Here is a 25,822-nt window from a genome sequence, read left to right on the forward strand (position 1 = left end):
GAACCAGTCATATCCCCTAAATAAATAGTATTTAAGAAAGAATCAGATAAACTTCTAGCCCAGTATCCCCTTGCTCTGAGGATAACAGAATAGCCTCTCATTCTAACGTCCTACTTCTCCTCTTGGCAGTAATTTAAAGTCTCTCTTGGAGAAAGATGTCTCTTCTCCCTCCCTTTGAGCTATAAGATAGCCCACTCCTTACTTAGGGCCTCTCTTTTCATATGTGGGCCCTTCCTTTAACATGGTGCTAAGCCTCTCTCTCTCAATATATATGTACACATACATATGTAATACATGTGTGTATAAACACATAGGTGTCCATAATGTATAAACATATGTATATGTGTTTATGTGTATATATCATCTTCATGTGTACACTGGTGATTTCCAGTTAAGCTATGGCTTCAAGTTAAAAGTACAGAAGAAGGCATTTAAAGACAAGGGTGGCACTAGTGAGTTGCTTCTTTGCTCTTTAATCAATGGGAACAATTAGTAGACTAAACATATAAATGATCCTCTTCATTCTTGGTTTTCCCAACTATATTTTAACTTGCCTGAATGAAGCACTCATTTAAAAACTTTTTTTTCATCCTCCTCATATACAAAATTTGACAAAACCTTTGGAGAACTCTTCCCATTTCCTAATTCATCGAAAAAGAGGTATGTTTCAGGGCTAGAATCTACAGGAAAGTGCAAGAAGGGGTTTCTAACTCATATCAATACAGAAGGGCTGTGAATACATGAGATGCCAATTAGCCCCAGAGTGGACACAGCCCTGTCACTGTGTAGGATTCACAAACAGTACCTTCTCTCTTTTGGGCTTGATTTCTTTGAAAACATCACAGTAACCCATCACAGCTTCAACAAACTTCAGCATGCCCAAGCCTGCTTTGCTTACAGCCTCCATTTCTTCCATTGTTGTATTGAGATTCTTTAAGAGTCCTTATGATAAAACATTGAAATTTTCAATCAGTGATTCAGTCAATAAGTGTTAATTAAATTCCTACTAAGTGTTAGATACTGTGTTACTTTCTGGAGTTACAAAAAAAGGGGCAAAAACCAGTGTTTCTCTCAAGAATCTCACAGTCTAGTGGGAGAGGGGACAACAGGGGACCACAACAATATACAAACCCAATATATGTAGGATAAAATGGAAATAAATTATGTCAGGAAGAAAGAAAAAAGATTAAGAAGCCTGGGAAAGTCTTCTGGCAAAGGGTGAGATTTTAGCTGGGGTTTGAAGGAAGTCAGGGAAGCTGGGAGGGGAACAAGAGAAGGAAAGCGTTCCAGGTATTAGACATAGCCAGTGAAAATGTCTAGAGTTTGTGTGAGGAACAGCAAGGGAGCAGAATACATGGAGATGAGGAAAGTAAGAAGATTGGAAAGATAGGAGGGATTCAGATGATGAATGGCTTTAAATGTTGAACAGAGCATTTTGTATTTGACCCTAAAGATAATAGGGAGCCACTGAGGTTTGTTGAGTGGGAAGGAATGTGGAAGGATGACATAGTCAGATTTTATTTTGAGAAGATCAGTTTCGTGACTGAGTGAAGAATAGACTGAATTAGACAGAGACTGGAAGAAGGCAGATCTGCTGGTAACCACTGCAATGATCCAGGCTTGAGGGATGTGGGGGCTTGTATAGCATGGGACAGTATCAGAGGAAACACAAGGAGGCATATTCAAGAGATGCTCAGGAGATGAAATGGACAAGAGATGCTCAGGAAGTAAAATTAACAGGTCTTGGTCACAGTTTGGATATAATCAAGTGAGAGATAGTGAAGAGTCCAGGATGATTCCTAGGTTGTGGGTCTGAGGTACTAGGAGGAAGGCGATGACCTGGACAAGTTCAGAAGAGGAAAAGGTACGGTGCAAGAGGGAAGATAATGAATTCTGTTCGGGATGTGTTTTGAAATCTATGGAACATACAGTTTGAGAAAATGAGATGCTTTGGGGCAAATTAAGTACTTCTAATTCATTACTAAATATGTCCATAAAATATAGATCCAGCTGTCTTAGATCAGAGACCCTGAGACATCTGTTTTTCATAACTGACCTTTTGCATATGAGCAAATCCTCTCAAGAGACAAAGGCAAATGAACATGAACTGAACTGGAACCTTCCCCAAAGTCCCTTCTTCCTATTAGGCTTTCCAGGTCTGTGTTGAGAGGCTATGTCTGTATATACAGCTTAATCTCTGCCATCTCATACCTGTATTACGTCTGCCATTGCTGGCAGGCATGAGACCTATGGCCCAGGTTTGTAATGGGATCATCAAAGTTCCTGAGAGAGACCCCTCACTTGCTACCACTGTCATCTGAGCTTTCTGTTAATGGGAAAGGGTCCTCAGATAAAACCATCACAAAGCTAAGCTTTAGGACTGCTATAGTGGCTTTATCATATAAATAAAAGCAACTAACATTAAGGGAGAGTTTATTGTGAGGGGGCAAAACTAACATCAAAATGACACAAGAATTGGAGGAGGACATTCTTGCACCAGGGCATATACACTAGAATAGAAGTCCTAGATCAAAAGATCATGGCTCAAATTTTGGTTCTGTCACCTCCTAGCTGGTAAGCCACCTGGAGGAAAGTCAATGAACCTTCTCTGGGTCTCATTTTCCCTCTCTGTGAAGTGACAGGGCAAAAATTAGCTGCTCTCCTGGGTCCCTTCCAGTTCTAAACCTATAATGTAGGCTTCTATGAACTTAAAAACATCAGGATAAATAGTTATAGTTATAAAATTAAAATTGCTTTCCTCAGAAATACTGACTATGGGGAGCAGCTGGATGGCACAAGTGGATAGAGTGCCGGCTCTGGAGTCAGGAGGACATGAGTTCAAATCCAGCCTCAGACAATACTTCCTAGCTGTGTGATCCTAGGCAAGTCACTTAACCCCAATTGCCTCAGAAAAAAAGAAATATTGAATATGATATTGATGACATAAATATAGAGATATATAGGTATAGATATAAAGATAAGCATAGATATAGGTAAAGATGTAAGTATAGGTACAGATGACATAAATATAGATAGATAGAAATGTAGGAAAGTTAGTCCCTAAGAGGAATCATGCCTTTTCTTTCAGAATTCAGGCCTGAAGGATTGTTAGGTCCTCAGGAACCAAAGCGCCAAACAGTTGACTGTTAATTGATAACTTGAGACATTTATACTCACTATCCATTTCTTAAAAGATCACTTTAGCTCTATACTGGGAAAAGGTCAGTCAGGTCAAGAACTCATCCCAATCTTCTACGGAAAGTGCAAACATAGGAAAAAAATCATAAGTGCTAAGTAAAAAGGCTGTGTCCTGCCAGGTGAAACTTAGGGCAACATGCAGATTTTGTATATGTCATTGATAATGAGAAAAGAATTTGGTTTCTTAAAGAGTCTCAAATCCCTTTGCTGAATCCAAAACAATGGGCCCTATAAATGGAAAATTACTTTTTTCTTCTCAGTCATGGATTATATATTTCTCTCAGCAGCATCTCTTTCCTAAGAGATCAAATAAACTCCAAATTCCATGGTTTTAACTAGATTGGAACAAAGAAAAGTCCCGAGTTGGGACAATGCCTGCCTATGTGAGATTTCTGCTCTAGTTGTCAGCACTTGCCTCGTATGTTTTTGACTTGACTCTGGGAAATTGAATCAAAATCCATGTCCATGAGAGACCTTAGGAAGTTTGGGTCAGACATCATGCCTTTGGCTGCCTTCCAGTTGAGTTCCTTGTAGCCCTTGATAATCAAGATACATTCACAAACAGTTTGCACCTGTTTAGGAGGTTTAGCAAAAGACCTAGGGGGGGAAAAGTCCAAATCAATCAATCAAACACAGAATTACAAGATAAAAACTGAGATTAAAATAAAATAAAAATCAAGATGGGCTCAAGGTAAGTATTCAAAGACACTGATGTTAGGGTTGGGAAGTCCCACATTGAGTTCAGTGATAACAGAGCTTTGAACCTGAGGATCAGGAAACCTCTAGGTTGGAATTCCAGCTTGGATGCTTTCCAAATGTGCAACCATGGCTGTTATGTATTCTATGTGAGCCTCAGTTTCCATATCTGTAAATAAAGATAATAGTGCCTGAAGTAACTCTGCCAGTCCTGCTCTTCTCTACAAAATTCAACCCTCTCTTTTTGCAGAGGAACAGGGAAAGCCTGCAGACTTAACTGAGAGTAAATGAGCTGGCCAAAGTCAGTGTTGGTAGTAAGGAATCAGAGGCAAGATTTGAACTTAGTCCCCCTGCCTGAGAAGTCACTGCTTTTTCTACTTTTCCAGAGCCATCTACAAGACCATATAAAGAGGCTCTTTTCCATGTGCACCATGAAGGTTTGCTTTTTCATCCAAATATGATACGCAAAGATCGCAAAGCATAAATCCAGAAATGAAGGCAGGAAAGAGAACTTTTTCTTCTCATTGATCAAAATGGCAGAAAGCCCAGAGGTGGAAAAATAGGGAATCTGAGCCAATGACTCCAAAAAGCAATTTTCCTCCAAGAGGAGAGACTGACTGAGCCACTATATTTGCTGCTCCACACACTGGCATCCATGTCACTGCACAGACAGATGACATGGGGCCATCATCCCCGGGGGTGACTGAGAGCAGACATCGGGACCACTCGGGACCCAGGTCTGTGGGAAGGGATGTCTGGCACACTGCCGAATTAAACCAAGGCCATGGAAATGAGTTCAAGGAATAATGATTTGGAGGTGGGAAGGGACTTCCCTTGGCAAAGGTGGAAGATGGGAGGGATGTGCTTATTTCTGTGGAGTATCCCTACCTCTGACCAACCCAAATCCTAATTACCTGGGCTAATCCCACAGCAAAGCAAATCTTTTCTACTGGGAAACGACCCAGACAATCTTTACTTCTCAGCCCAGCAATGGGGACAACAACAATTAGCAAAGGAATAACTTCTCTGGGAAAAGACTGCCTCTTGCTACCAACAGTAACATCTCTAGATGAATGCTTTGCTTTCTGGACAGAGAAACAGTGCCGCCCTAAATCAAATGCTCCTTTAATAAAAAACCAAGGTTATCTGCCTTCAAGGAGAAGACAGGCACCTCCAAAAATCAAGACAAATATGACATCATCTTCCCCTGAAATCATTTCAAATGAGGAAAAAATAGCAATGTCGGATACAGCACCAGCATCAGAATCAGAATGGGCAAAGCCAGCTTGGGTAATGAGTATGTGAGAGGAGGCAGTGCGGGACAGCAGAAAGAACACGGTGCTGGATTCAGAGCCCCTCGGTGACACTGAGTCACTGCCATAGCTTTCTCATCTGAAAGATGAAGGAATTGAATGAGGTGACTTCTGAGGTCCCTTCCAACCTCCAGGTCTCTAAGAAAACTGTTACCTTTGCTCAGGCTGATCCCCTTCCTCTCTTCCAGCTCCTAGACTCCCTAGCCTCCTTCAAGACACTGTTTGGGGACCATCTTGTATTGGAGGCTTTTCCTGATCCCTTACCCCCCACTTCTATTTGAAATGATTTTCATCCCAGTACTTTCTATAATGCCACAGATTATGTGTTAAGTCATTTTATTCATGTCTGATTCTCCATGACCCCATTTGGGATTGTCTTCACAGAGATACCACTTGGCAGAGTAGTTTGCCATTTCCTTCTCCAGCTCATTTTACAGATGAGGAAACTGAGGCAAACAGGATCAAGTGACTTGCCCAGGGTCACACAACAGCTAGTAAGTATCTGAGACTGGATTTGAACTCAGGAAGATGAATTTTCTTGATTTCAGGCCTGGAGCTCTCTCCACTGCACCATTTAGCTGCCCCAATTATAGAAGAGGTTTAATAAAAGCCTGCTGAATTTAACTGAATTGCTATGATTAAAGATGCAAAGTCATACAAATGATAACACTTTGGAAAGACTCCTGTGTGCATGAGTCAGAAGGAAGAAGAGTCAGCAATCAATCAGAACAGGAGAAATCCTTCAAAGACTCCAGGACAATGTTTATTGTTTGAATCTCACTAATGGTATGAGATGCAGCTTCCAGAGTCCACTGGAGAATGAGCAGGATGGGGTGGGGGATGGGCAGACAGTGCAGAGCAAGGGCCCCTTCTTCCCGCCAGGGGGAAGAACCATCTGGACAGGCTCCCTCCACCTAGTGACTTTTGAAAGGCTAGCATGAACATCAGTTGGAAGCCACAACTAGAATGGCTAAAATTATGGGCCCATTTGTTACAGAGAGGAAGAAAAGCATATATGGATCCCATTTCACCTACTAGTGTTTATTTTTGTTATTCTGGACCTAGCTGTAGATTTCCATCAGCCATCTGCCAACAGCCTTTATTAAGCACCCAGTGTTTACCCTGCAGCTGTATCCACCAATAGATGCCCTAATCAGAGGGCAGGCCTCTTGACACAGGAACAATCTCTCTTTATTTGTATCCCCAGCAGTTGGTATATGACAAATGCTTAATAAATGCATTTTCGTTCATTTATTCATATGCCAGGTACTGCCTCAAGGTGCTTGGAACACAGACAGATGTCACAGATTTAATTCTAGATCTGGAGTCAGGGAGACCAGAGTTTAAATCCAGCCTCAGAGATTTACTGGTGGAGTGGCCCTGGGCAACCCACTTAACTAATGATTGTCTCAGTTTCCTCATCTGTAAAGGGGGGAATATAATAATAGCGCCTGCCTCGCAGGATTGTTGTAAGGATCTAGTGGAATTAAGCACTTAGCACAGGGCTGGTATATGGACAGTGCTTAATAAATGCTTGTTTTCATCCAAGGGAGAACATGTGTATATGTACAGGAACAAACAAAACAGCAACAAGATGATCTAGGAGGAGGGCACATGCAGCTGAGTGGAGGATCAGGAAATGCCCCATGGAGAAGCCATTGAGGAAGTCAGGGATTCTCACGATGGGAAAACTCCCTCCACCAAACCAGACCAAGCTCGCATCTTCTCTGCCACTTGGGGAGTCTGTGGGACCTCCCCTGGCGCCCTCAGAGTCCCTTGGACTGCTTGGACTGCTCAGCGAGTAGGGCTAGAGACAGGTCTGGCCCCCAGACCCTCCTGACTCAGTTCCTATCCCGCGGCCCTTCTGTGAGCCATTACCTGATCTCTGTGACATCGGATTTGTCCAGCTTCTGCAGCTCCAGCTTGGCCGCTTCTAAGATGGGCATGGCTTCCTCCAGGGCTGTTTCGGCCTCAGCTTTTTCCACGGCAATGATCTTATTTTGTTCCTCTATCTCTATGGCCTTCTCCTCAGCAAGTTTCTTCTTCTCCTCCGCTGCAGGATGAGGGGGGAAAGTGCACTGTCTCAACTGATGCAAACACACAGGATCGACTCGGCTTTACTTAAAAAGAGACATGCTCGTCGGGACAGCCTGAAGGAACCCTGAGCTCTCGGACCCCCACATCCTCACCCTTCACCCCCTTCCCTCTCAGCTGCTTTCTCTCATTTGGCCCTTTGGCTGGGGAGCGGCTTTAGGCCATCCCACAGAAACTACCTCTTCTGCCTGCTAGTTGATTTAAATTCCCCTCTCCCCCACTGGCCTCCTTTTCCCATCCTCCCTACTGCTGCCTTCCCTTCAGATTTAGCTTTATCATCAGTAGCAGCAGGTAGTTTTTAGCTTGGAGTCAGAAGGATCTGACTCTCACCTTAGACACTCCTGGCTGCATGATCCTGTCACTTAAAACTCTCGGGCCCCAGTATTTCACTGTAAGATAAGGAGGGCTCGTGGCTCTAAGGCTCTGTTCCAGCTCTAAGTCTATGCTCCCATGGCCATAAGGGAGAAGCTTGGCTGAGAGCATTAGAGATCAAAGGAGGAAACAAAGCAGCATTTGTGTCCTCTGGGTAAACGAAGTTACACTGTTGGGGCAAAAAGAGGAAAGGGAAAAGGATTTCAAGAAAAAGCACATTAGCCTGGCCCAGTGTTGTGGTACAGATGTGAGGTTGTCCAGAGGTCCACCAGTGCCTCCTGCCAGGAGAGCGGCGAATCATTCCTTTGGGCGACCAGAAATGGCCACCAGAAGAGAGAAGGGCCTGGTTCATGGGGCTCATTCAGGGAATGTCTAAAGGAACCAAAGATGCTAAGCCTGGAGGATAGAGTGGGAAGGGTGAGACTCTTCCTCAGAGGAGAGGAGCAGAAACAATGGGTGAAAGTGGCAAAAAATGGCACATTTAAAAAGGCACATTTTGACTTCACATCAGAAGAACTTCCTAAGAACGAGAGCTTTTCAGAAGCTGGAGAGGTTAAAACAGATGGCCTTTGAGACCCCTCCAGCCCTGAGGTCCTATGACTTCATGAGGTGAATAGTACAAGTGTTATTACTGCCATTTTACAGATAAAGAAACTGAGGCTCAGAAAGGTGATTTGCCCATAACTAGTAAAAGGTAAGGTCTGTCGACAACAAAACTGCCCTTTTCCCACCACACTACATGCCCTCATAAGCAAAGACAGGAAGGAGGAAATGTCAGAGACAGGTTCAGGAGACAGTGTGTTGAATAGTTCAGTGAAGGTTGAACAACTGTTGTAAAAATGATCTAGCAAGAAAGGAACTCTAAAAGGTCTTCTCCAGCACAATCTGAAAGCATCAGTTCTGCAGTGTTTGGCTTTCCTTGTAGTCCACGTCTCACAACTATACATTGCTACTGGAAAACACATATATGATTTGGACTATACAGATCCTTGTCAGCAAGGTGATTTCTCTGCTTTTTAATATTCTGTCCAGCTTTGTCATAGCTTTCCTTCCTTGGAGCAAGCCTCTTTCAATTTCATGACTGCAGTCATCTGCAGTGATCTTTGAGCCCAACAATATAAAATCTGACATCTCTTCCAATTCTTCTCCCTTTACTTGCCAGGAAGTGATGGGACCAATCGCCAAGATCTCAGTTTTTCTGATGTTAAGCTTCAAGTCAGCTTTTACCATCTCTTCTTTCACCCTCCTAAAGGTTTCTTAGTTCTTCATTTTCTGCCATCAGAGTGGTAGTACCTACATATCTGAGACTTTTCATATTTCTCCCAACAACCTTCACCCCAGCTTTTGATTCACCCAGACTGGCATTTTGCATGATGAATTATGCTGCATAAAAGTTAAATAAATAAGTTGACAATATACAGACTTGTCCTATTCCAAACTTATATCAATCAATTGATCCATGTTCAGTTCTAACTATCATTCCTGGACCTTCATATAGGTTCCCCAGCAAAAGAGTGAGATGATCTGGTATTCCCTTCTCTTTGAAGACTTGCCACACTTTGTTGTGATCCACACAGTCTAAGGCTTGAGTGTAGTCAATGAAATAGAAGTAGATGTTTTTCTGGAACTCCTGTACTTTCTTTCTAACACAGTGAATGTTGGCAATTTGGTCTCCAGTTCTTCTGCCTCTTTGAAAACCGGCTTGTCTGGGGCAACTAAATACAAGGTGGATAAAGCATTGAGCCTGAGGTCAGGAGGACCTGAGTGCAAATACGGCCTCAGACATTTAACACTTCTGAGCTATGTGACCCTGGGCAAATCACTTAACTCCAATTGCCTTGTAGAAATAAAGGGAGGGAGGGAGGGAGGGAAGGAAGGAAGGAAGGAAGGAAGGAAGGAAGGAAGGAAGGAAGGAAGGAAGGAAGGAAGGAAGGAAGGAAGGAAGAAAGGAAGAAAGAAAGAAAGAAAGAAAGAAAGAAAGAAAGAAAGAAAGAAAGAAAGAAAGAAAGAAAGAAAGAAAGAAAGAAAGAAAGAAAGAAAGAAAAAAGGAAGGAGGGAGGGAAGGAAGGAAGGAAGGAAGGAAGGAAGGAAGGAAGGAAGGAAGGAAGGAAGGAAGGAAGGAAGGAAAGAAAAAACTGGCTTCTTGTTCTGGAACACATTTACATATGCTGAAACCTAGTTTGCAGAATGGGCAGCCAGATAGCACAGAGGAATAGGATGCTAGACCTGGAGTCAAGAAGATCCCAAATTCAAATCTGGTCTCAGATACTTCCTAACTATATGACTGTGGTCAAGTCACTTAACTCTTTTTGTATCAGTTTTCTCACTTGTAAAATGAACTGAGAAAAGAAAAGGGCAAACCTCTTTAGTATGTTTGCCAAGAAAACCCCAAATGGGATCATAAAGAGTCAGACAAGCCTAAAAATGATATCACAGCTTGCAAAATCTTAAGCATGACTTTGCTGGAATGTGAAATAAGTGCCATTGTCAGGTAATTTGAACATTCCTTGGCATTGTACTTCTTTAGAACTGGGGTGTAAGCTGATCTTTTCCCTTCCAGGAGCCACTGTTGTTTTCTCCAAATTTACTGGCATATTGATTGTAGAATCTTTTAGGATTAGGATAGCATCATCTTTTAGGATTTTAAATAGCTCAGTTGGAATGCCATCATCTCCACTAATCTTATTGTAAGCCCACTCAACTTCATTCTCCAAGATATCTGGCTCTGACTCAGTAACCATATTATCATGGCTATTGGTGATGTTATGACCTCCTTGTACAGTTTTTCTGTGTATTCTTGCCACCTCTTCTTAATCTCTTCTGTTTCTTTTGAATCCCAACCCCATGCTCATTTTTACATGAAACATTCTTTGATATTTCAAATTTTCTTGAAAAGATCTTGTTTTTCCCATTGTTTTCTTCTATTTCTTTGCATTGCTCATTTAAGAAAACCTTTTTATCTTTCCTTGGTATTTTCTATAATTTTGCATTCATTTAGGTCTTTCTTACCCTTTTGCTTTCCTTCTTTCCTCAGCTATTTGTAAAGTCTGATCAGACAGCCATTTTGTTTTCTTGATCTTTTTTTCCTTTGGAATGTTTTTTTGTTGCTGCTTCCTATACAATATTGTGAACTCCCTATCTATAGTTCTTCAGTCTCTATTTACCAGATAAATCCCTTAAATCTGTATATCACTTCCACTTCATATTCATAAGGGATGTTATTTAATTCATATGTAATGGTTTTCCCTAGCTTCTTCAATAAGAAGCTTAGGATCTGAGCCACAGTCAACTCGGTTTTTATTTTAAATGATTGCTCAAAGCTTCTCAGCCTTTGGCTAGAAAGCACATAATCAATTTTGATTTTGATATTGACCATCGGTGATGTCCATGTGTAAAGTCATCATTTGGGTTGTTGAAAAGAGTGTTTATTATGACCAGCAAAATTAACAAAATTCCTAACAAAACTCTATGAATCTCTGCCATGTTTTATTTTGTATTACAGGGTCAAACTTTCCTGTTGTTCCAATTATCTTTTGATTTCTTACTTTAGCATTCCAATATCTTATGATAATCTTTTTTAAAATTTATTTCTAAAAGATGTTGTAGGTTTTTATAAAAACTGATTAACTTCAGCCTCTTCAGCATCAGTGATTGGAGCGTAGACTTATATTACTGTGATGTTGAATGGTGTGCCTTGAATTAGAACAGATATCATTCAATCACTTTTGAAATTATACCCCAGCACTTATTTTCACATCCTTTTATTGAATATGAGGTCTACTCCGTTCCTTCTAAGGGATTCTTGCATGCAGTGGCATAGGTAACAATCCCCTGAATTACATTCACCCACTCCCATGCATTTAAGTTCACTAACACTCAAGATGTCAATGTTAATCTTTCCATCTCTTGACTGACTGCATTCAGCTTACCTTGGTTCACAGATCTTCCATTTGAGTTCCTATACAATGTTAACTTTTACAGCACTACACTTTCCTTTTTATCCACAGTCAAGGTTCCTTTCAGCCTTGGTCCAGCTGCTTCATTCTATCTGGAGCTACTTGTAGTTACTCCCCATTCCTCGCCACTATCACATTGGACACCTTCCAGCCTGAGGTGCTCATCTTCTGGTGTCATCTCTTTTATCATTTTAATGCTATTCATGGAATTTCTTGGCAAAACTACTGGAGCAGTTTGCATTTCCTTCTCCAACGTATCACTTTTTGTCAGAACTCTGTGCTATGATCTGTTCATCCTGAGTAATCCTGCATCACGTAGCTCATTGTTTCATTGTTAGCTCATGGTTTTCATCTGAAGAAGATCTATTTTTCAATTGATGATTGGATAATGGACTCAAGTATCTTGTTGACTTGACTTGACTATGAGGGGAAGGGAGTACCCTTCTTGTCCACAGTTTCAGTCCAGATTATCACAGACTCCTTCAGCTTCACTTACTGATAGGCACATGCAAACACAAAAAGGAGATGAAGAGCTGTCAATGTATCCAAGCTAATAAACAGATCTGCATGACTACAGGGAAGAACACTTTAGCTGAATAACCAGAAATTAGGCTGGTAAGATCATGGAATGGCCATGAGCGAGAGGGAGGAAGTAGCCAATGATAGCAGCTCTTCCCAAGTGAGCAGAAGAATCCAAAGCTATTATGTTGATCAATGAGGAATCTCTATAAGATAGTAACATCTGAGAACAGCTTCTGAAAACAATGATTTCAGAAAGACTGTATAAAATAGATGGGAGAGAGAAGACATGGGTGGAAAGAACAATGTGTGTAGTCACTGTTTCAGTAAGCGAAGCTGAAGGAATCTGTGATAATCTGGACAAGAAATCTGAGATGTTAGAAAGACCAGGTAAGAGGACAGGGCCAAAGTCGGAGTTCTGGAGATCTGGCATAGGAGTGCAAACCAAGAGTTGACAGTTGGTCAACCTCTGGCTCCCTGCAAAGGAAGAGCTGGAAAGGTAGAGAGGATTTAGAGAAGGAGACAGAGGAAGTGCTCCAACAAGAAAGAACAAGTAGTCCCAGAATCAGAAGGTGAAGAGAGTTCTTCTGGAATAGTTCTTCCACTGAGAGCAGGAACTTGAGCTTAGGTCAAATCCCCATGGCTAGTCCAATTTCTGGTAAAGTCTCCAGTAATAATAACTTATCTAACCATGGCCCAGGGAAAGCACATTGCATTTGAAGGGGGCTACACATCTCAGTTCTCTCACTTTTTACTAAGCTACATGACATCATAAGCAAGGCTCTTGACCCCTCTGGACCTTGGACCAGATGACCTTTCTAGTCTCATTTTGCCCTAAATGATCTCCTTTGACAACAGTGATCCAATATTCATTCATTCACTCAGAAAGAAAGCAGACTTTTGTGGTAGCAAAGCATGGGAAACTGAGGGGACGTCTATCAGTGGGGAATGGCTGAACAAGCTGTGGTGTATGAATGTAATGGAATATTATTGTTCTATAAGAAATGATGAGCAGGCTAATTTCAGAAAAACCTGGAAAGACTTTCAGGAACTGATGCTGAGTGAAGTGAGCAGAACCAGAGCATTGCACATAGTAACAGCAACATTGTCTCTTGATTAACTATGATAGACTTAGCTCTTTTGAACAATAGAGTAAGCCAAGACATCTCCAAAAGACTTGTGATGGAAAATGCCATCTGCATCCAGAGAAAAAACTATGGAAACTGAATGCAGATTGAAGCATCCTATTTTCACTTTTTAAAAATTTGTTTTTATTTTTTCTTTCTTGTGGTTTTCCCCTTTTTTCTGATACTTCTTTCACAACATGCAAAATACGGAAATGTTTAAAATGAGTGTACATGTATAATCTATATTAGGTTGTTTGCTTTCTTGGGGAAAGAGGAAGGACAGAGGGAGAGAGAAAAATTTGAAAATCAAAATCTTACAATATTATTGAAAATTATTTTTACACAGAATTGGGAAAAAATAAAATACTATTAAGTGAAAAAATATGAAAGGAAGGAATTGAAAAGAAAAAATGGAGAGAGGGACCACCAGAGGTACCCCCTGCAAGATGGCACCCTGGTTCTCTGCCTGCCTGCTGAGGACACTTTGACCTGTCACTTGCCTATCGCTGTGTTTGTTGAGATCTCCTCCAGCAAAGCCTCGCAGGCAGCTGACTTCTCAGCAAGGACAATCTTCTGCTCTGCAAGCTTTATGTTCAGTTCATCTAGCTGAATGGTGGCTTCTTTCAGCTTATCCAATCCTCCTTCCAAACGTTTGCACTGCGCTAAATAGAACACAATTAAATGGTTACCAAGAGAAAAATTTTAAAATTCAAAGGACTTCATTTAAATGTCTCATGCTGATTTTTCTAATGATAGCAGGGAAGTCATCGTCTACCAGCTGGCGATTCTAGGCCTCGTGGAAACAAGAAATGCGCCAAGCCATCCAAATCAGCATCCTGCGGCCCTGATACCATTGGCCAACGTGATTGCTCTGATTCTAGATTAAAAGCTTCAAGGGCCAACATCTACCATTTAGAAAGCAAATATACTGGCTGTGGCTGGCAACATTTTTAACACCATAATTTCCACAGCATCACATAAATATGAAGTTTCAGAGTACCTCCACAGCTCTAACTAGGAACCAAAAATGCAAACAGAAGTCTGCCAGTATTCTTCTAGCCCAGCAGAGATGAGAAATTCTCCTCAAAACAGATCTTTAGTGGAATCTGCCTGCTCTGGAAATAAAGATAGTTCAGTCATGGTCAGGGGGATGGGGTGAAATGATTATGCTGCCAAAATAAAGGAAGGACATCAGTAGAGTGTCTTTCCTACATACCTGCATCAGCAGATAGAACCTCCTTCCGCATATAACTCTTACCTATGTTATATTGAGTTTTTTCATCCAGTAATTTGGAATAAGTACTGATAAAATCAAGGAAGTTCTTGGGAGTCACATAGTTGCTTCGCCTCAGTTTTTGGAGGAATTTTTTGCTGTACTCGCCAACAGAGTCATGGACCATAACAATGTGCCCTACCACATCTTCCGTGTAATCCACTGGGATCATTGGATTCTCCCCTAAAGCAGAAGGGCAGAAATGTGAGAGTCATCTCCTGAGAGAAGCCATGGATAGTGTTCTCTTTCTGATAAAGCTGGATGGCACAGAGGCTAAAGTGCTGGGCCTGTTCAAACCTGACTGAGAAACAAAGTTGTTTCATAGGCGAGAGTATTAAGCACATGGATGGGGAAACTTTTTTCTGACAAGGGTCATTGGATATTTATGTAATTCCAAGGCCATACACAATTATCCACTTCTAAAACTCAAGCAGTGGTTCTATAAAATTGTACCTAGCTTTCAGATCATCATCGCCTGCAGTCGATAGTGCAAATGCTTTTGCAGGCCTTATATAGCCAGTCAGCTGGAGGTTCCCCACCTCTGGTGTAGAGGGTGAAAATTATATCTCATTATAGTGAAGAGATCTGTCTTCCCAGGGGTAAAAAGTTTAATGACATAATAGAATCAGAATACAATTAATTATAATTCAAACTTTAGTTTATATGTTATATTTATGTGCAAAGGCACTGGCGACATAAAATACCACTCACTAATTAAGTAAATAAAACTTTACAGGGCCCTTGATGATTTTCTGACATTAGAATGGTCCTGACATTTCTTCAGCATTAAATCTTAGACCTAAAGAGAATCTTTCAACCACGAGGGTTCTCCCAACACGAAATGAAATCCCTAAAAAGATACAGCAGATCCCCTCTCATAGGATAAAAAAAGATATTGATAAAATTATTTTTAAAATAATACATTTGTCTACTGTCTTACAGATCTAACAGACTTTAAAATAAAAAGATGGAGGGGAAAAGCTCCTTACTATTTATTAAACTCCCCACAAAAGTATAAAGAGGCAAGGATAAACTAATAAACGTACTCAAAAATGTAAATCTATTATGTGCAATTTGTGTAGTATGTCAGTAGAGTTGGGCAGTTGTCAAAATGGCCAGTACCCTCCAGGGATACAAATCACCACCCAACTCCTCATGTGTCACTATTTTGTGGTCATGACTGCTCACGAGTCCTTCCTAGAGGGTCTGGCCCTTCTCCAATCAGAAATAACCAGATTTGAGCTATAAGTTTCTTAGACTTCTATGGGTATAAGTTACTGTAAGTAATATACCAATTCTCACTCATCCCTATCATACATCTATTCATTGACCTTTGAGGTCAACCACAATGTTGATGTCTCAAAGATTGTGTTGTTGTACAGATATAAATAAAAAATTTTGAAGTATAAGCCTCCATATCACAATTCTATATGTTTTTGTTGATAATCAGTTTAACAAATAAAAATGAATTTATGAAAATGAGTTGAAATAAAAGTAGACTACATGATCTTTCAAGGTATCTCAACTCAAGTCCTGTGATGTTCTTACCAATAAATCATTGCCAAATACTATAAATCCAATTTTTATCTGGCATTTACTCCCCTTCACCTTGAGGTGACCTTAATTCACTTAGTATCCCTAATTGTTGTCCTATTCCGCAGTAGTTTTATTTATGAATTAACTGCTGCAAATCATTTTGGAAGAAGGCTAAGGACAGAACAACACAACAGGCAGAGCACTGGACATGGGGCCAGAAAGTTTCAGGTTCATACACTAAGTGTTTGAATGCAGGAACTCTTGTCTGCTACTCTACTACCAGCCCTAAGTAGATAAATCTTAGTTTCTTTTTATTTAAAAAATCACTGCTATGAATTCAAAGTTAGAAAAATAAATAACAGATTATCTTATGGTAGGATAAACTTTAACTTCATTGTAACACTTACCTAAAAATGATTCAGCAACTGCAAACAAGGCTTGAGGAGGCCATGGCAAGTACCAGTCAATGCCTGTGTTATTTACCAAACCTAAAATAAAAAGTGATCATTGTAAAGGTCAATATACTGACATCTCCACTGCCTTTCTTGAATAGTGAGTCAGTAATCACTGAAAAGAACCAAAGGAAAATTTCATCATTCAAAAGACTTGTAGTTTCCACTGACAGTCATTCTTTGCCTAATTTCTTACTTAGTCACTGATTAGGTGCAACCATTTCGTCCAGGGCCACGTCCATGGTCCTGATCTCTCTCTGGCCACTGGACCCAGATGGCTCTGGAGGGAAAGGTGAGGCAGGTGACCTTGCCCAGCCTCCCTCATGTAAATCCAGCTCACTTGCAGGTCAGGGCATTCCCTCCCTGATGTCCCGGTTCTCTTGAAAAAGGAAGGACAAACAAGAAGTTTCTGCTAACACTCTTGGAAGCATCTGACCCATCCAAAGGAGAGAGAGGAAGCATCAGGAGCCCACCCTGACGCCAGCTCATCCCCAGACCCAGGTGAAGCCCGGGGAAGAGCAGGGCCAGCCACTGACCCTGCTTCCAGACAAAGACCCACCCCATGCCTAGCTACCATCCAAGGCAGCAATTGCTGAGAGCATGCAGTCAGGCAGCTGTCTGTGCACGGGCCACCTCGGCAATGGCAGCTACCAAAGACTCAGAAAAGAACGTTCTCGCCAGCAAAGTCGTACAACAGCCCAGGCTCAGAGACGGATAGCGTGTCATTGAATGAAATGACACTAAAGAAGAGGCCTCTGCCAGCCTTCTCTCCCTCCTACACCAGCCTTATCGTCTTCTCCATAGCTGAGATAGATATACATGTCTGAGCGTATGTGTATATGCAGATATATGGGGGGTCAGATAGAAAGATAGACAGAATGACAAATATAGAATCAGATAGATACACAGAATGAATAACCACCAGATAGATAGAGTAACACAGAATCAGACAGAACAAAAATAGAATCAAATAGAATAAAAAACATAGAATCAAATAGATTCACAGAATGAATAACACAGAATCAGATAGACAGTAAGATAGAAGAACAGACATAGAATCAGATAGATACACATAATTAATAACAAGCAGAATCAGATATATAGAGAGAGAGAATAACAAATATAGAATCACATATATGTCAGATAGATAGAATAACAGAATCAGAAGGAAGGGGGAGAGGAAGGAAGGAAGGATGGATGGATGGATGGATGGATGGATGGATAGATAAGAATCTCCTGCTATTAGAATGTGGAAAAGGCAGTTAGATATCTCAGATGTAGCCTCAGACAATACATTAGCTATATGATTCTGGGCAAGTCACTTAACCTCTATTTGCTTTAATCTACTGGAGAAGAAAATGGTAAAGCACTCCATTTTCTCTGCCAAGAAAATCTCAAGGAGAATATAATTCAGAGGGACATAAAGAGTAGTCAGACACAAATGACTGACTGAACAGCAACAAAATAGAATGTGAGCTCTCTGAGATCAGTGATTGTATGGTCATTCTAGTTGTATTCCCAACCCATAGTACATTATTTTGCACTAAGAATACGCTCAATGTTTTTTCATTCATTTAATCAATTAATATGCTTGTACAGAAGTAACAACAAAATTAAGGTCCATTAACTAATTTTTGCTTTGAACAAGGGGTAATATATACTCCCACAAGTCAGAAGAACAGCAGCAAATAAGCATGAATAAAACCAAATTTCAATCTGTAGAAAAGATAGAATTCTGGGACAATCCTATTATTCAGAGGAAAGTTGGTATTTAGAGCTTACATTATTTGAATGATTTCTTAAATTTTTCTGATGTGCTTTGCAAATAGGAACCTGGCATCAGACTGAGAAAGTGGGAACCTTGCCTAGACTCTAAGACTTATACCCTGGCAACAAGGAAATTTAATTGGTGACTAAGCAAATTGTACCTGGAAAATTTCGACATCGTGTCCTCAGTGTATCACCAACTGGTGACATGCCAAGGACAATGTGAAGGTTATTTGCACTCTTATTGACAAAATATTGCCAGACACTTTCTTTAGCCAATCCTGCTCCACTTTTAGCAGCTTCTGGTCCAATCTGAGTTAGAATAGAGTCTTTTTCATCATCTGGAAAAAGTGCTGGCACAATTCCTAGAAAACAATGAAATACACATATTTTTTAGAAAAGTCTATAGTTTAGAGTTGTTGAATTCAATGCTGCATATTTTATATGCTGTGGTCCTGTTCAATCCAATTCTGTATATTTTATATACTGTAATCCTTTAAATATATATGCATATATATACACATACATATTACATAATAGATTAAATACAGAGTGCATGGAAGACAAACTTGCAGAGGATATGCCAACAAAACTTAAAAATTAAATTGGATTCATATTTAGAAAAATGTAAAATACCCAGATTAGCAGAATTAGAAACAGAGAATTTAAAATAATTCAATCTCAGAAAGAGAAATTAATAAGAAATAAATTCCAAAAGAAAAAAATCCTAATACCAGATGGATTTGCAAATGAATTCTATCAAAATTCTAAAACATAATTAGTTCCAATATCATCAGATTGTCTGAGAAAATGGGGGGGGAGGAGATCCTAATAAAACTCTTTCTTTGAAATAATGCTTAAATCAGCAAAAGCTAAATTAGAGAAAGAAAATTATAGACAAATATCAGAAATAAACATCAATGCAAAAATTGAATGTTTGCAAAAAAACTGTATCACATATTAAAATGATTATATACTATGATCATTTTGAAATTATACCCAAAATGTAAGGTTGGTCCTTATAACTATAACAGACTATATTAATTAAAAACAACAAATAGCATTAATAGCACAAGCAATAAAAATCACATGATATAAATAATGCAGAAATTTTTGACAAAACATAACACCTCTTTATGTTCAAAAACAATGAAGAGGTAAATGAGTGATTCCTTAATATGATAAATAACATTTACCTACAACCAAGATCAAGCATTATCTGTAAAAGAAGTAATAACACTAGAAGCATTCCAATAAAATCAGAGTATAGCAAGGCTGTTCATTGTCACCACTGTGACTTGATAATGTTCTAGAAATGCTTGCTATCACAATAAAATAAGAAAAAGTAATTCAAGGAATAAACCAAAGTGTCACTTTTTTTCAAATGACACTGTAGTTTAATTAGGGAATCTTAGAGCATCAATTAAAAAATTAAAGTAAAGATCTTATTAAAAGGGTGAGATTTGAGCCAAATCTCAGAAGAGAGAATGTTTATCAGAGTAATTAAGTACCTACTATGTGTAAATACAGAGAATGAAACAATCCCTGCTCTCAGAGAAATGATGTCCAAATGAAGGAGGATAGGAAAAGGAGGAGCAGAATTTTAAAGTGGAATGAATGGTTCAGGTGAAAGTTGTAGTGGAGGATTTAGCATGTGACAGTGGATGGCTAATGGGGGGAGGGGGAAAAGAAGAGGCCAAAGGCAGCTGGGATGTGAGTTTTTAATCACTCTTATATGTAAAAGAGGTAATATAATGTGATAGATGAAGGGCTAAACTTGTAGACATGAAGATCCAAGATTAGGACTCTGTGACCATGGGCAAGTGTTGGCCTCCTCTTGGCAACTTTCCAAGATTATAAATTATACAAAGCCATGGAGGGAATGTCCATGTTGTTGGGAGGAAGAGGAATTCTTTATAGCAATGCTACCATAGATCCAGATTCCTCCACCCCACCCCAACCCCCCCATCTGAAATCTAAAACTTTGAAAAGTCCAAGGGTTCAAATCCCATCTCTATCATTTTCTATTTGTGAGGGCAATTCATCAAACTCCTGTGGGCTTCATAGACTTATGGACTCATCTCTAATACAATCACTTCTAAGGTCCTTTCCAGTTCTAGTTCAATGATTCTGTGATCCTAGAATGGGCCATACAGAAAATGTTATCTTTTATAAAAATTAAAAAGAGAATCTCTCTTCTATTTGCTAAAACTGATGATGCTTCCTGCCTCTATGGCCACGGATAAGTCACTTCAAACCCCTTTACAAAATAAGAGATTTGGATTAGATAGCCTCCCAAGGACCAGCTGGGTCTAGATCCCAAATCTCAGTCACCAGAACATCACAATTTGTGATCAGAAGAAGCTGAAATATGCCCTAAGAAGGTGAAGCAGTAAAATTTCATTCTACAGAAACCTTCTGTTTCAGGGGAATTTTATTTAGAGATTGTTGGGGGCTCAGAGAACAAAGGCTTCTCTCAACCTTTATGGAAATGATACCACAAAAAATGGTCAAATGTGTTTCTACGGATCTGAGCGGACTCCTCCACAAGTCACCTTCTTTCAGTGAGGAAAATTCCACAGTCAATCAGGATCTTCAAATCAATTCAATCCAATAAGCACTTACGAAGTAACTACTCTGGTGAAAGGCAAGAAAGGAAAAGAACAAGAGTCCCAGCCCTTGAGGAGCTTACATTCTACTTGCTGGGAACTAAGGGGATGAGGAAAATGTATACAAGTAAATGGGAATTGAGCAGAAGAGAGAAATGAGGATTGCTGGTTGCTTGGACTTCAGAGGTAAACTCACAAACTAGATCACCATGGGTCACTTCTCCTCTGATTATATTAATTCATACTTGTGTGGCACAGGTAGATTGGCCTGTGGGAAGGGTCCCTAGAGAATGCACAGATATTCTCCCCTGGTTCCAGTCCAAGCAACCACTTGGGCTTCTACAAAGAGAAGTTTTGGGGAGCTAGTTTTAGACCATCCAAACTTGAGAGCACTGATGCTGTCTAATTGGCTATAAAACCAAATCAGGGCTCTTCAACTGGTGAGCCAAAACTCAGTGTATAAAAAAGGGGATCCTCCCCCTTCTCTTTCCTCCTTCCCTCTCTCCTCTCTCTCCCTCTTTCTCTCCTCCTCATCCTCCTGGCCCTTTCTCTTTCTCTGTCTTTATTTCTACTTCTATCTCTCTCTGTGGGTCTGTCACTCTCTATCTCTGCTTCTGTCTCTGTCTCTCTCTCCTACTAGATCAAATATCCTATGTGCATGTATGTGATAAAGTTGTAGGAACTAAGGAAGAGAAGAGGGAGTGCCCATGGGGGACTCCCAGCAGTGCATAGAAGGAGAGAGAGAGAGAGAGAGAGAGAGAGAGAGAGAGAGAGAGAGAGAGAGAGAGAGAGAGAGAGAGAGAGCAGGTGCTGTCCTTGTTCAGTGTTTCACAGGTCACCAACCTATTAATGATCCTCATTTTCAGATAAAGAAACCCAAGGTTATAAGACATGAAGGGATTTGTCCAAAGCCATAGAATTAGGTGGTAGCAGAGTTAGGATTAGAATTCAGTCCTTCTGACACCAACATTAAATTCTATAAATTGAAAATTGAATTGAAATTCGATAGGCAATCACAGAAATATTTAGTTAGCATAGGAAAAAAAAGGGAGGGCTCCTCAGAGACTGAATGAAGGAACCAAATTTCTGGGAAAGAGGGCCTACTAGAATGGTTGCCATTTGAGGCAGCAAATCAGTGCATCCCTCAAAAACTAGGGGAATCAGGATTTCAATAATCAATAATCCAATCAACCCTCTGCTGTTGGGAAAAAAACAAAAGGGAAACCTAATAGTCCAATGAAGAAGAGAGAAGAGACAACATCTCTCCTCCTTACCTGATGTTAACATATTGTTGATGAGCTCCAAGAAACCTTCCTCTGCCACATGGGCATCTGTGAATAAGAAAATCATCAATTTGTTCTCAATTCCAAGTTTTATGTAGAGGTTCTTGAGATCCTCTCGGAGATTATTTTCAGAATAACCTCGACTCAAAATAATTTCAAACACCTGATAACATAAAAACATAATGTATTAGACACTAGAAAATTGAGGTTAAGGTGACTTAATTGCCTATGAAATACATCCAAATATAAACATGTGCATAAATGTAAAATTCATGGTTTGTATTCAATATTTCCTTTGACTCTTTGGGGTCAAGCAAACCATAATCATTTGATTCAATGAAACAAACCAAGCCAATACTGAGGGTACAAAAATACAAATGCCCTCCAAGAACCTACTTGGACATCTCATATTCTGAGAAAGGATGAAGGAGCAAAGAGCAAGTTGTGTCAATGCTTATTAAATTTTCCAGAGAACCAAAATAAGGGGGATTATATTCTCCATTCCAAATAAAAAACAAGATCTTAAGATATTCACATGGATGCTGTTAAAGTGTCAGTTGTTCAAGATTATATAATATTCAATTCTGATGGACGTGGCTCTCTTCAACATTGGGATGATTCAAACCAGTTCCAATTGTTCAGTGATGAAGAGAACCATCCACCCAGAGGGAGAACTGTGGGAGCTGAATGTGAATCACAACATAGCATTTTCACTCTTTCTATTGTTGCTTGCTTGCATTATATTTTGCTTTTCTTTTTTTCTTGTGTGGCACAATAATTGTATAAATATGTATTCATATATTGGATTTAACATATATTTCTACCATGTTTAACATATATTGGACTACTTGCAATCTAGGGGATGGCGTGGGGGAAAGGGAGGAATTGGAACACAGGATTTTTCAAAGGCCAATGTTGAAAAATTGTCCATCAAAATAAAAAGCTTTAATTTTTAAAAAGTATCAGTTGCCAAATTTTAAAAACAAGCACAAACTTCATTTCACGATTCACAATCCATGGAAGCCTTCCTTACAGTGGCTCCAACACTGGAATCACTGAAGTTGACAAACCGTACGAACCTCACAGCCTGCGGTATATGCGGCCAGTCTTGCCAGGGACTGCTTTCCAGAGCCCCCAACCCCAACTAGCAGTGCGTGGCCTCCATTCATTCTAATAATTCGATGGACACGTATCAGGTGCTCCAAAGCATCATCAAAAAGCACCAAGTTCATCTTAGTGTTGCTTTCATTATACTCTTCAAGAATCTCCTGAAACAAGAATACAAGTATTAACAGTACAGATGCTTTTACTTGATGGAAATAATAAAGACAACTCAAAGAATTAAACCACAAACATGACAAATATGCAAAATCACTTTCTTATCCTGAAATCTTAAATCTAATATTTGTGGGAGAAAAAACTTTCCATATCTGCACTTTCATCATTTTAGAGAATTTTCCAGCAAGAAAACTCCTGCTCCCACTGCAGCTCTGCAAATTACCACCCTAAAGCAGGAATTCTTTACTTGTTTTATGTCATTATAGAATTCTTGGGCTGTGTGGAAAAAGTCTAAGGACTCCATCTCAGAATAATGTTTTTAAAATATATAAAATAAAATATATAGGCTTGTGAAATAAATCTGTTCCAAATCCAATCTTGTGTCAACTGCACTACATTTGGTTCTATTAAATCAAACTATTGGTGCAGAATGAGAAATAAGCCACATTTCCTTTCAGAATAAGACCTTTGGAAGCACTGCCCCATTTGGTCTGTGGAGCTCTGAGCTGGAAGTTTTCTATGAAAACTGTTTTTCATACACCCATTGGTACCAAATTCTCATCTATAGCCTCTCTCCCTGAAGCTCAGCTTGTACACCATCGTCCACCATCTTCAGACTGACTGTAGGGCCGGTGCCATGGAGAAAAGGCTCACTTAAAGAAAGCCAACTGGACTGTACCTGGAAAAGAGCTTTTGCAGCTTCATAGTCCTGGATATCCTCATAAATGCGAGGCTCTCCTTCATTCAAGGCCATCCTAAAATCTCCAAAGAGAATGGGATCTCGCATGGCAAATTCTAAGTCTTCCTCAAAATTTCCTTGAATCAAACCCTGGATATGATTTTGTACCTTACAAAAGAAGATGGAGTAAGAAACAAAGCAAGAGTGACTAATACCAGTCCAAAAAGAAATGTTTATTAATAGATTAGCTAAAATGATTTGAGTGGTATTGCCATGTCATTAACAGTAACAATGACAACTAGCATTTATATAGATCTTCCTTTAGGGTTTGCAAAATAATTAACATATGTTCATTAATTTGGTGCTCACAACAACTCTAGAAGGTAGATTCAATTATTATCCCCATTACAGATGAGGAAAATGAGGCTGTAAGAGATTAAGTTACTCAGACATTAAGTGTCTAAGATTGAAAATCAGCTCTTTTTTACTCCAACTTTAGACTTCTCAATCTCACTGCTACCTGGCTATCATTTCCACCAGAATCTGGATGAATGTTTTGAATGTGGATTCAATTTTTTTCCAATTAAAAAAGTACTAATTAATATAGTCTTCCTATACCCGCTTGCTTCTCTTTATCACATGATTCTGAACTGATTGCTTAGTTCTTCAGTCATCCACATGATATCCAAAAAAATCTCTCATAAATGCAGGCTTGGACTATGGCCTTTTGCACTAGTGCACCAATATTGTGAGTAAACCAATACACATAGTTTTGTGTTCATAAATGCATTTAGAGGCACTAACCAATGTCTTGTCGTATTCATTAATTAATCTGTCATGGAAAACTCTCAAACACTCATTTCTCCAGACTCTCACCATCTGTGACACAGTCTGAAACCTGAATGATTAAAAGAACAGAAACAGCTTGAATGTAGATTAGAGGAACAGTGCTCAAAAAGTAATTTTTGTTCAAATGAGAACTTTTAAAATTAAAAAAAAAATGCTGCTGGGAAAGGGAGCTAATGAACAACATCTAGCTCTTAACTTTTTCCGCATTGTGGATCATTTTTGGCATTCCAACAAAGCCTAAATTTGTTCTTAAATGCATAAAGTAAAATATATAAGATTCCAAAGGCAACCAATTATACTGGAATATAATTACCACAAAATTTTTTTTTAGTTCCCAGCCACCAAGTTAAGAACCTCTATTCTAAGATTTAGCATAAAGGAAACAATGCTCAGAAATACATTCATATTTTTCTGCAACAAAGAGTGACAAAATTCCTCCATTTCCTTTTATGGCCTAACAAATGAAACCTAACTCAACACTTTTGCAGAATCTATAACCCAAGCTTCAAGACCCTTGGTTGGGGCTCTCTCCTCTTTGGTGAATACTGATTACTCAGTGTCCTCATGCCAGTGTGATGGATAGCCCAGAATTAGCAAGAACAAGAATTTCTTGAGCTTCCGCGTTCTCCTGGCTTCAAGCTATGAAAAGAAAAATCTCTGATGCCGACCTCTCTTCAGGTTGCCAAAGGAAGAGAAAGTCTCTGGGAAGAAGGTGACATGAAAGCAGCTGGAAATCTCCAACATGTCACTAACCACAGCTCACTACACTAGAGACTGGAGAATTTCCCCTTTGGATAAGATCTAGGATTCTCCGAACTGAG

The 25,822-nt window shown here is 39.7% G+C and overlaps 1 protein-coding gene across 1 annotated transcript in view; it reads right to left on the bottom strand.

Annotated features, from left to right (window-relative positions):
- The window catches only part of DNAH10 (dynein axonemal heavy chain 10), a 145,762-nt gene that overhangs the window by 23,404 nt on the left and 96,536 nt on the right, over positions 1–25,822 (bottom strand). Inside the window, exons 49-59 of the mRNA XM_031948437.1 lie at positions 24,957–25,050; positions 24,153–24,320; positions 23,275–23,463; positions 22,187–22,358; positions 18,465–18,668; positions 16,492–16,572; positions 14,534–14,731; positions 13,776–13,937; positions 7,086–7,260; positions 3,614–3,795; positions 806–942 (exon numbers count right to left, since the gene is read on the bottom strand). Coding sequence (XP_031804297.1) covers positions 806–942; positions 3,614–3,795; positions 7,086–7,260; positions 13,776–13,937; positions 14,534–14,731; positions 16,492–16,572; positions 18,465–18,668; positions 22,187–22,358; positions 23,275–23,463; positions 24,153–24,320; positions 24,957–25,050 — 1,762 coding nt within the window. The remainder of the gene's footprint in view (positions 1–805; positions 943–3,613; positions 3,796–7,085; positions 7,261–13,775; positions 13,938–14,533; positions 14,732–16,491; positions 16,573–18,464; positions 18,669–22,186; positions 22,359–23,274; positions 23,464–24,152; positions 24,321–24,956; positions 25,051–25,822) is intronic.

This window comes from Sarcophilus harrisii, chromosome 1 (genome assembly GCF_902635505.1).
Source record: "Sarcophilus harrisii chromosome 1, mSarHar1.11, whole genome shotgun sequence".
NCBI classification, from domain to species: domain Eukaryota; kingdom Metazoa; phylum Chordata; class Mammalia; order Dasyuromorphia; family Dasyuridae; genus Sarcophilus; species Sarcophilus harrisii.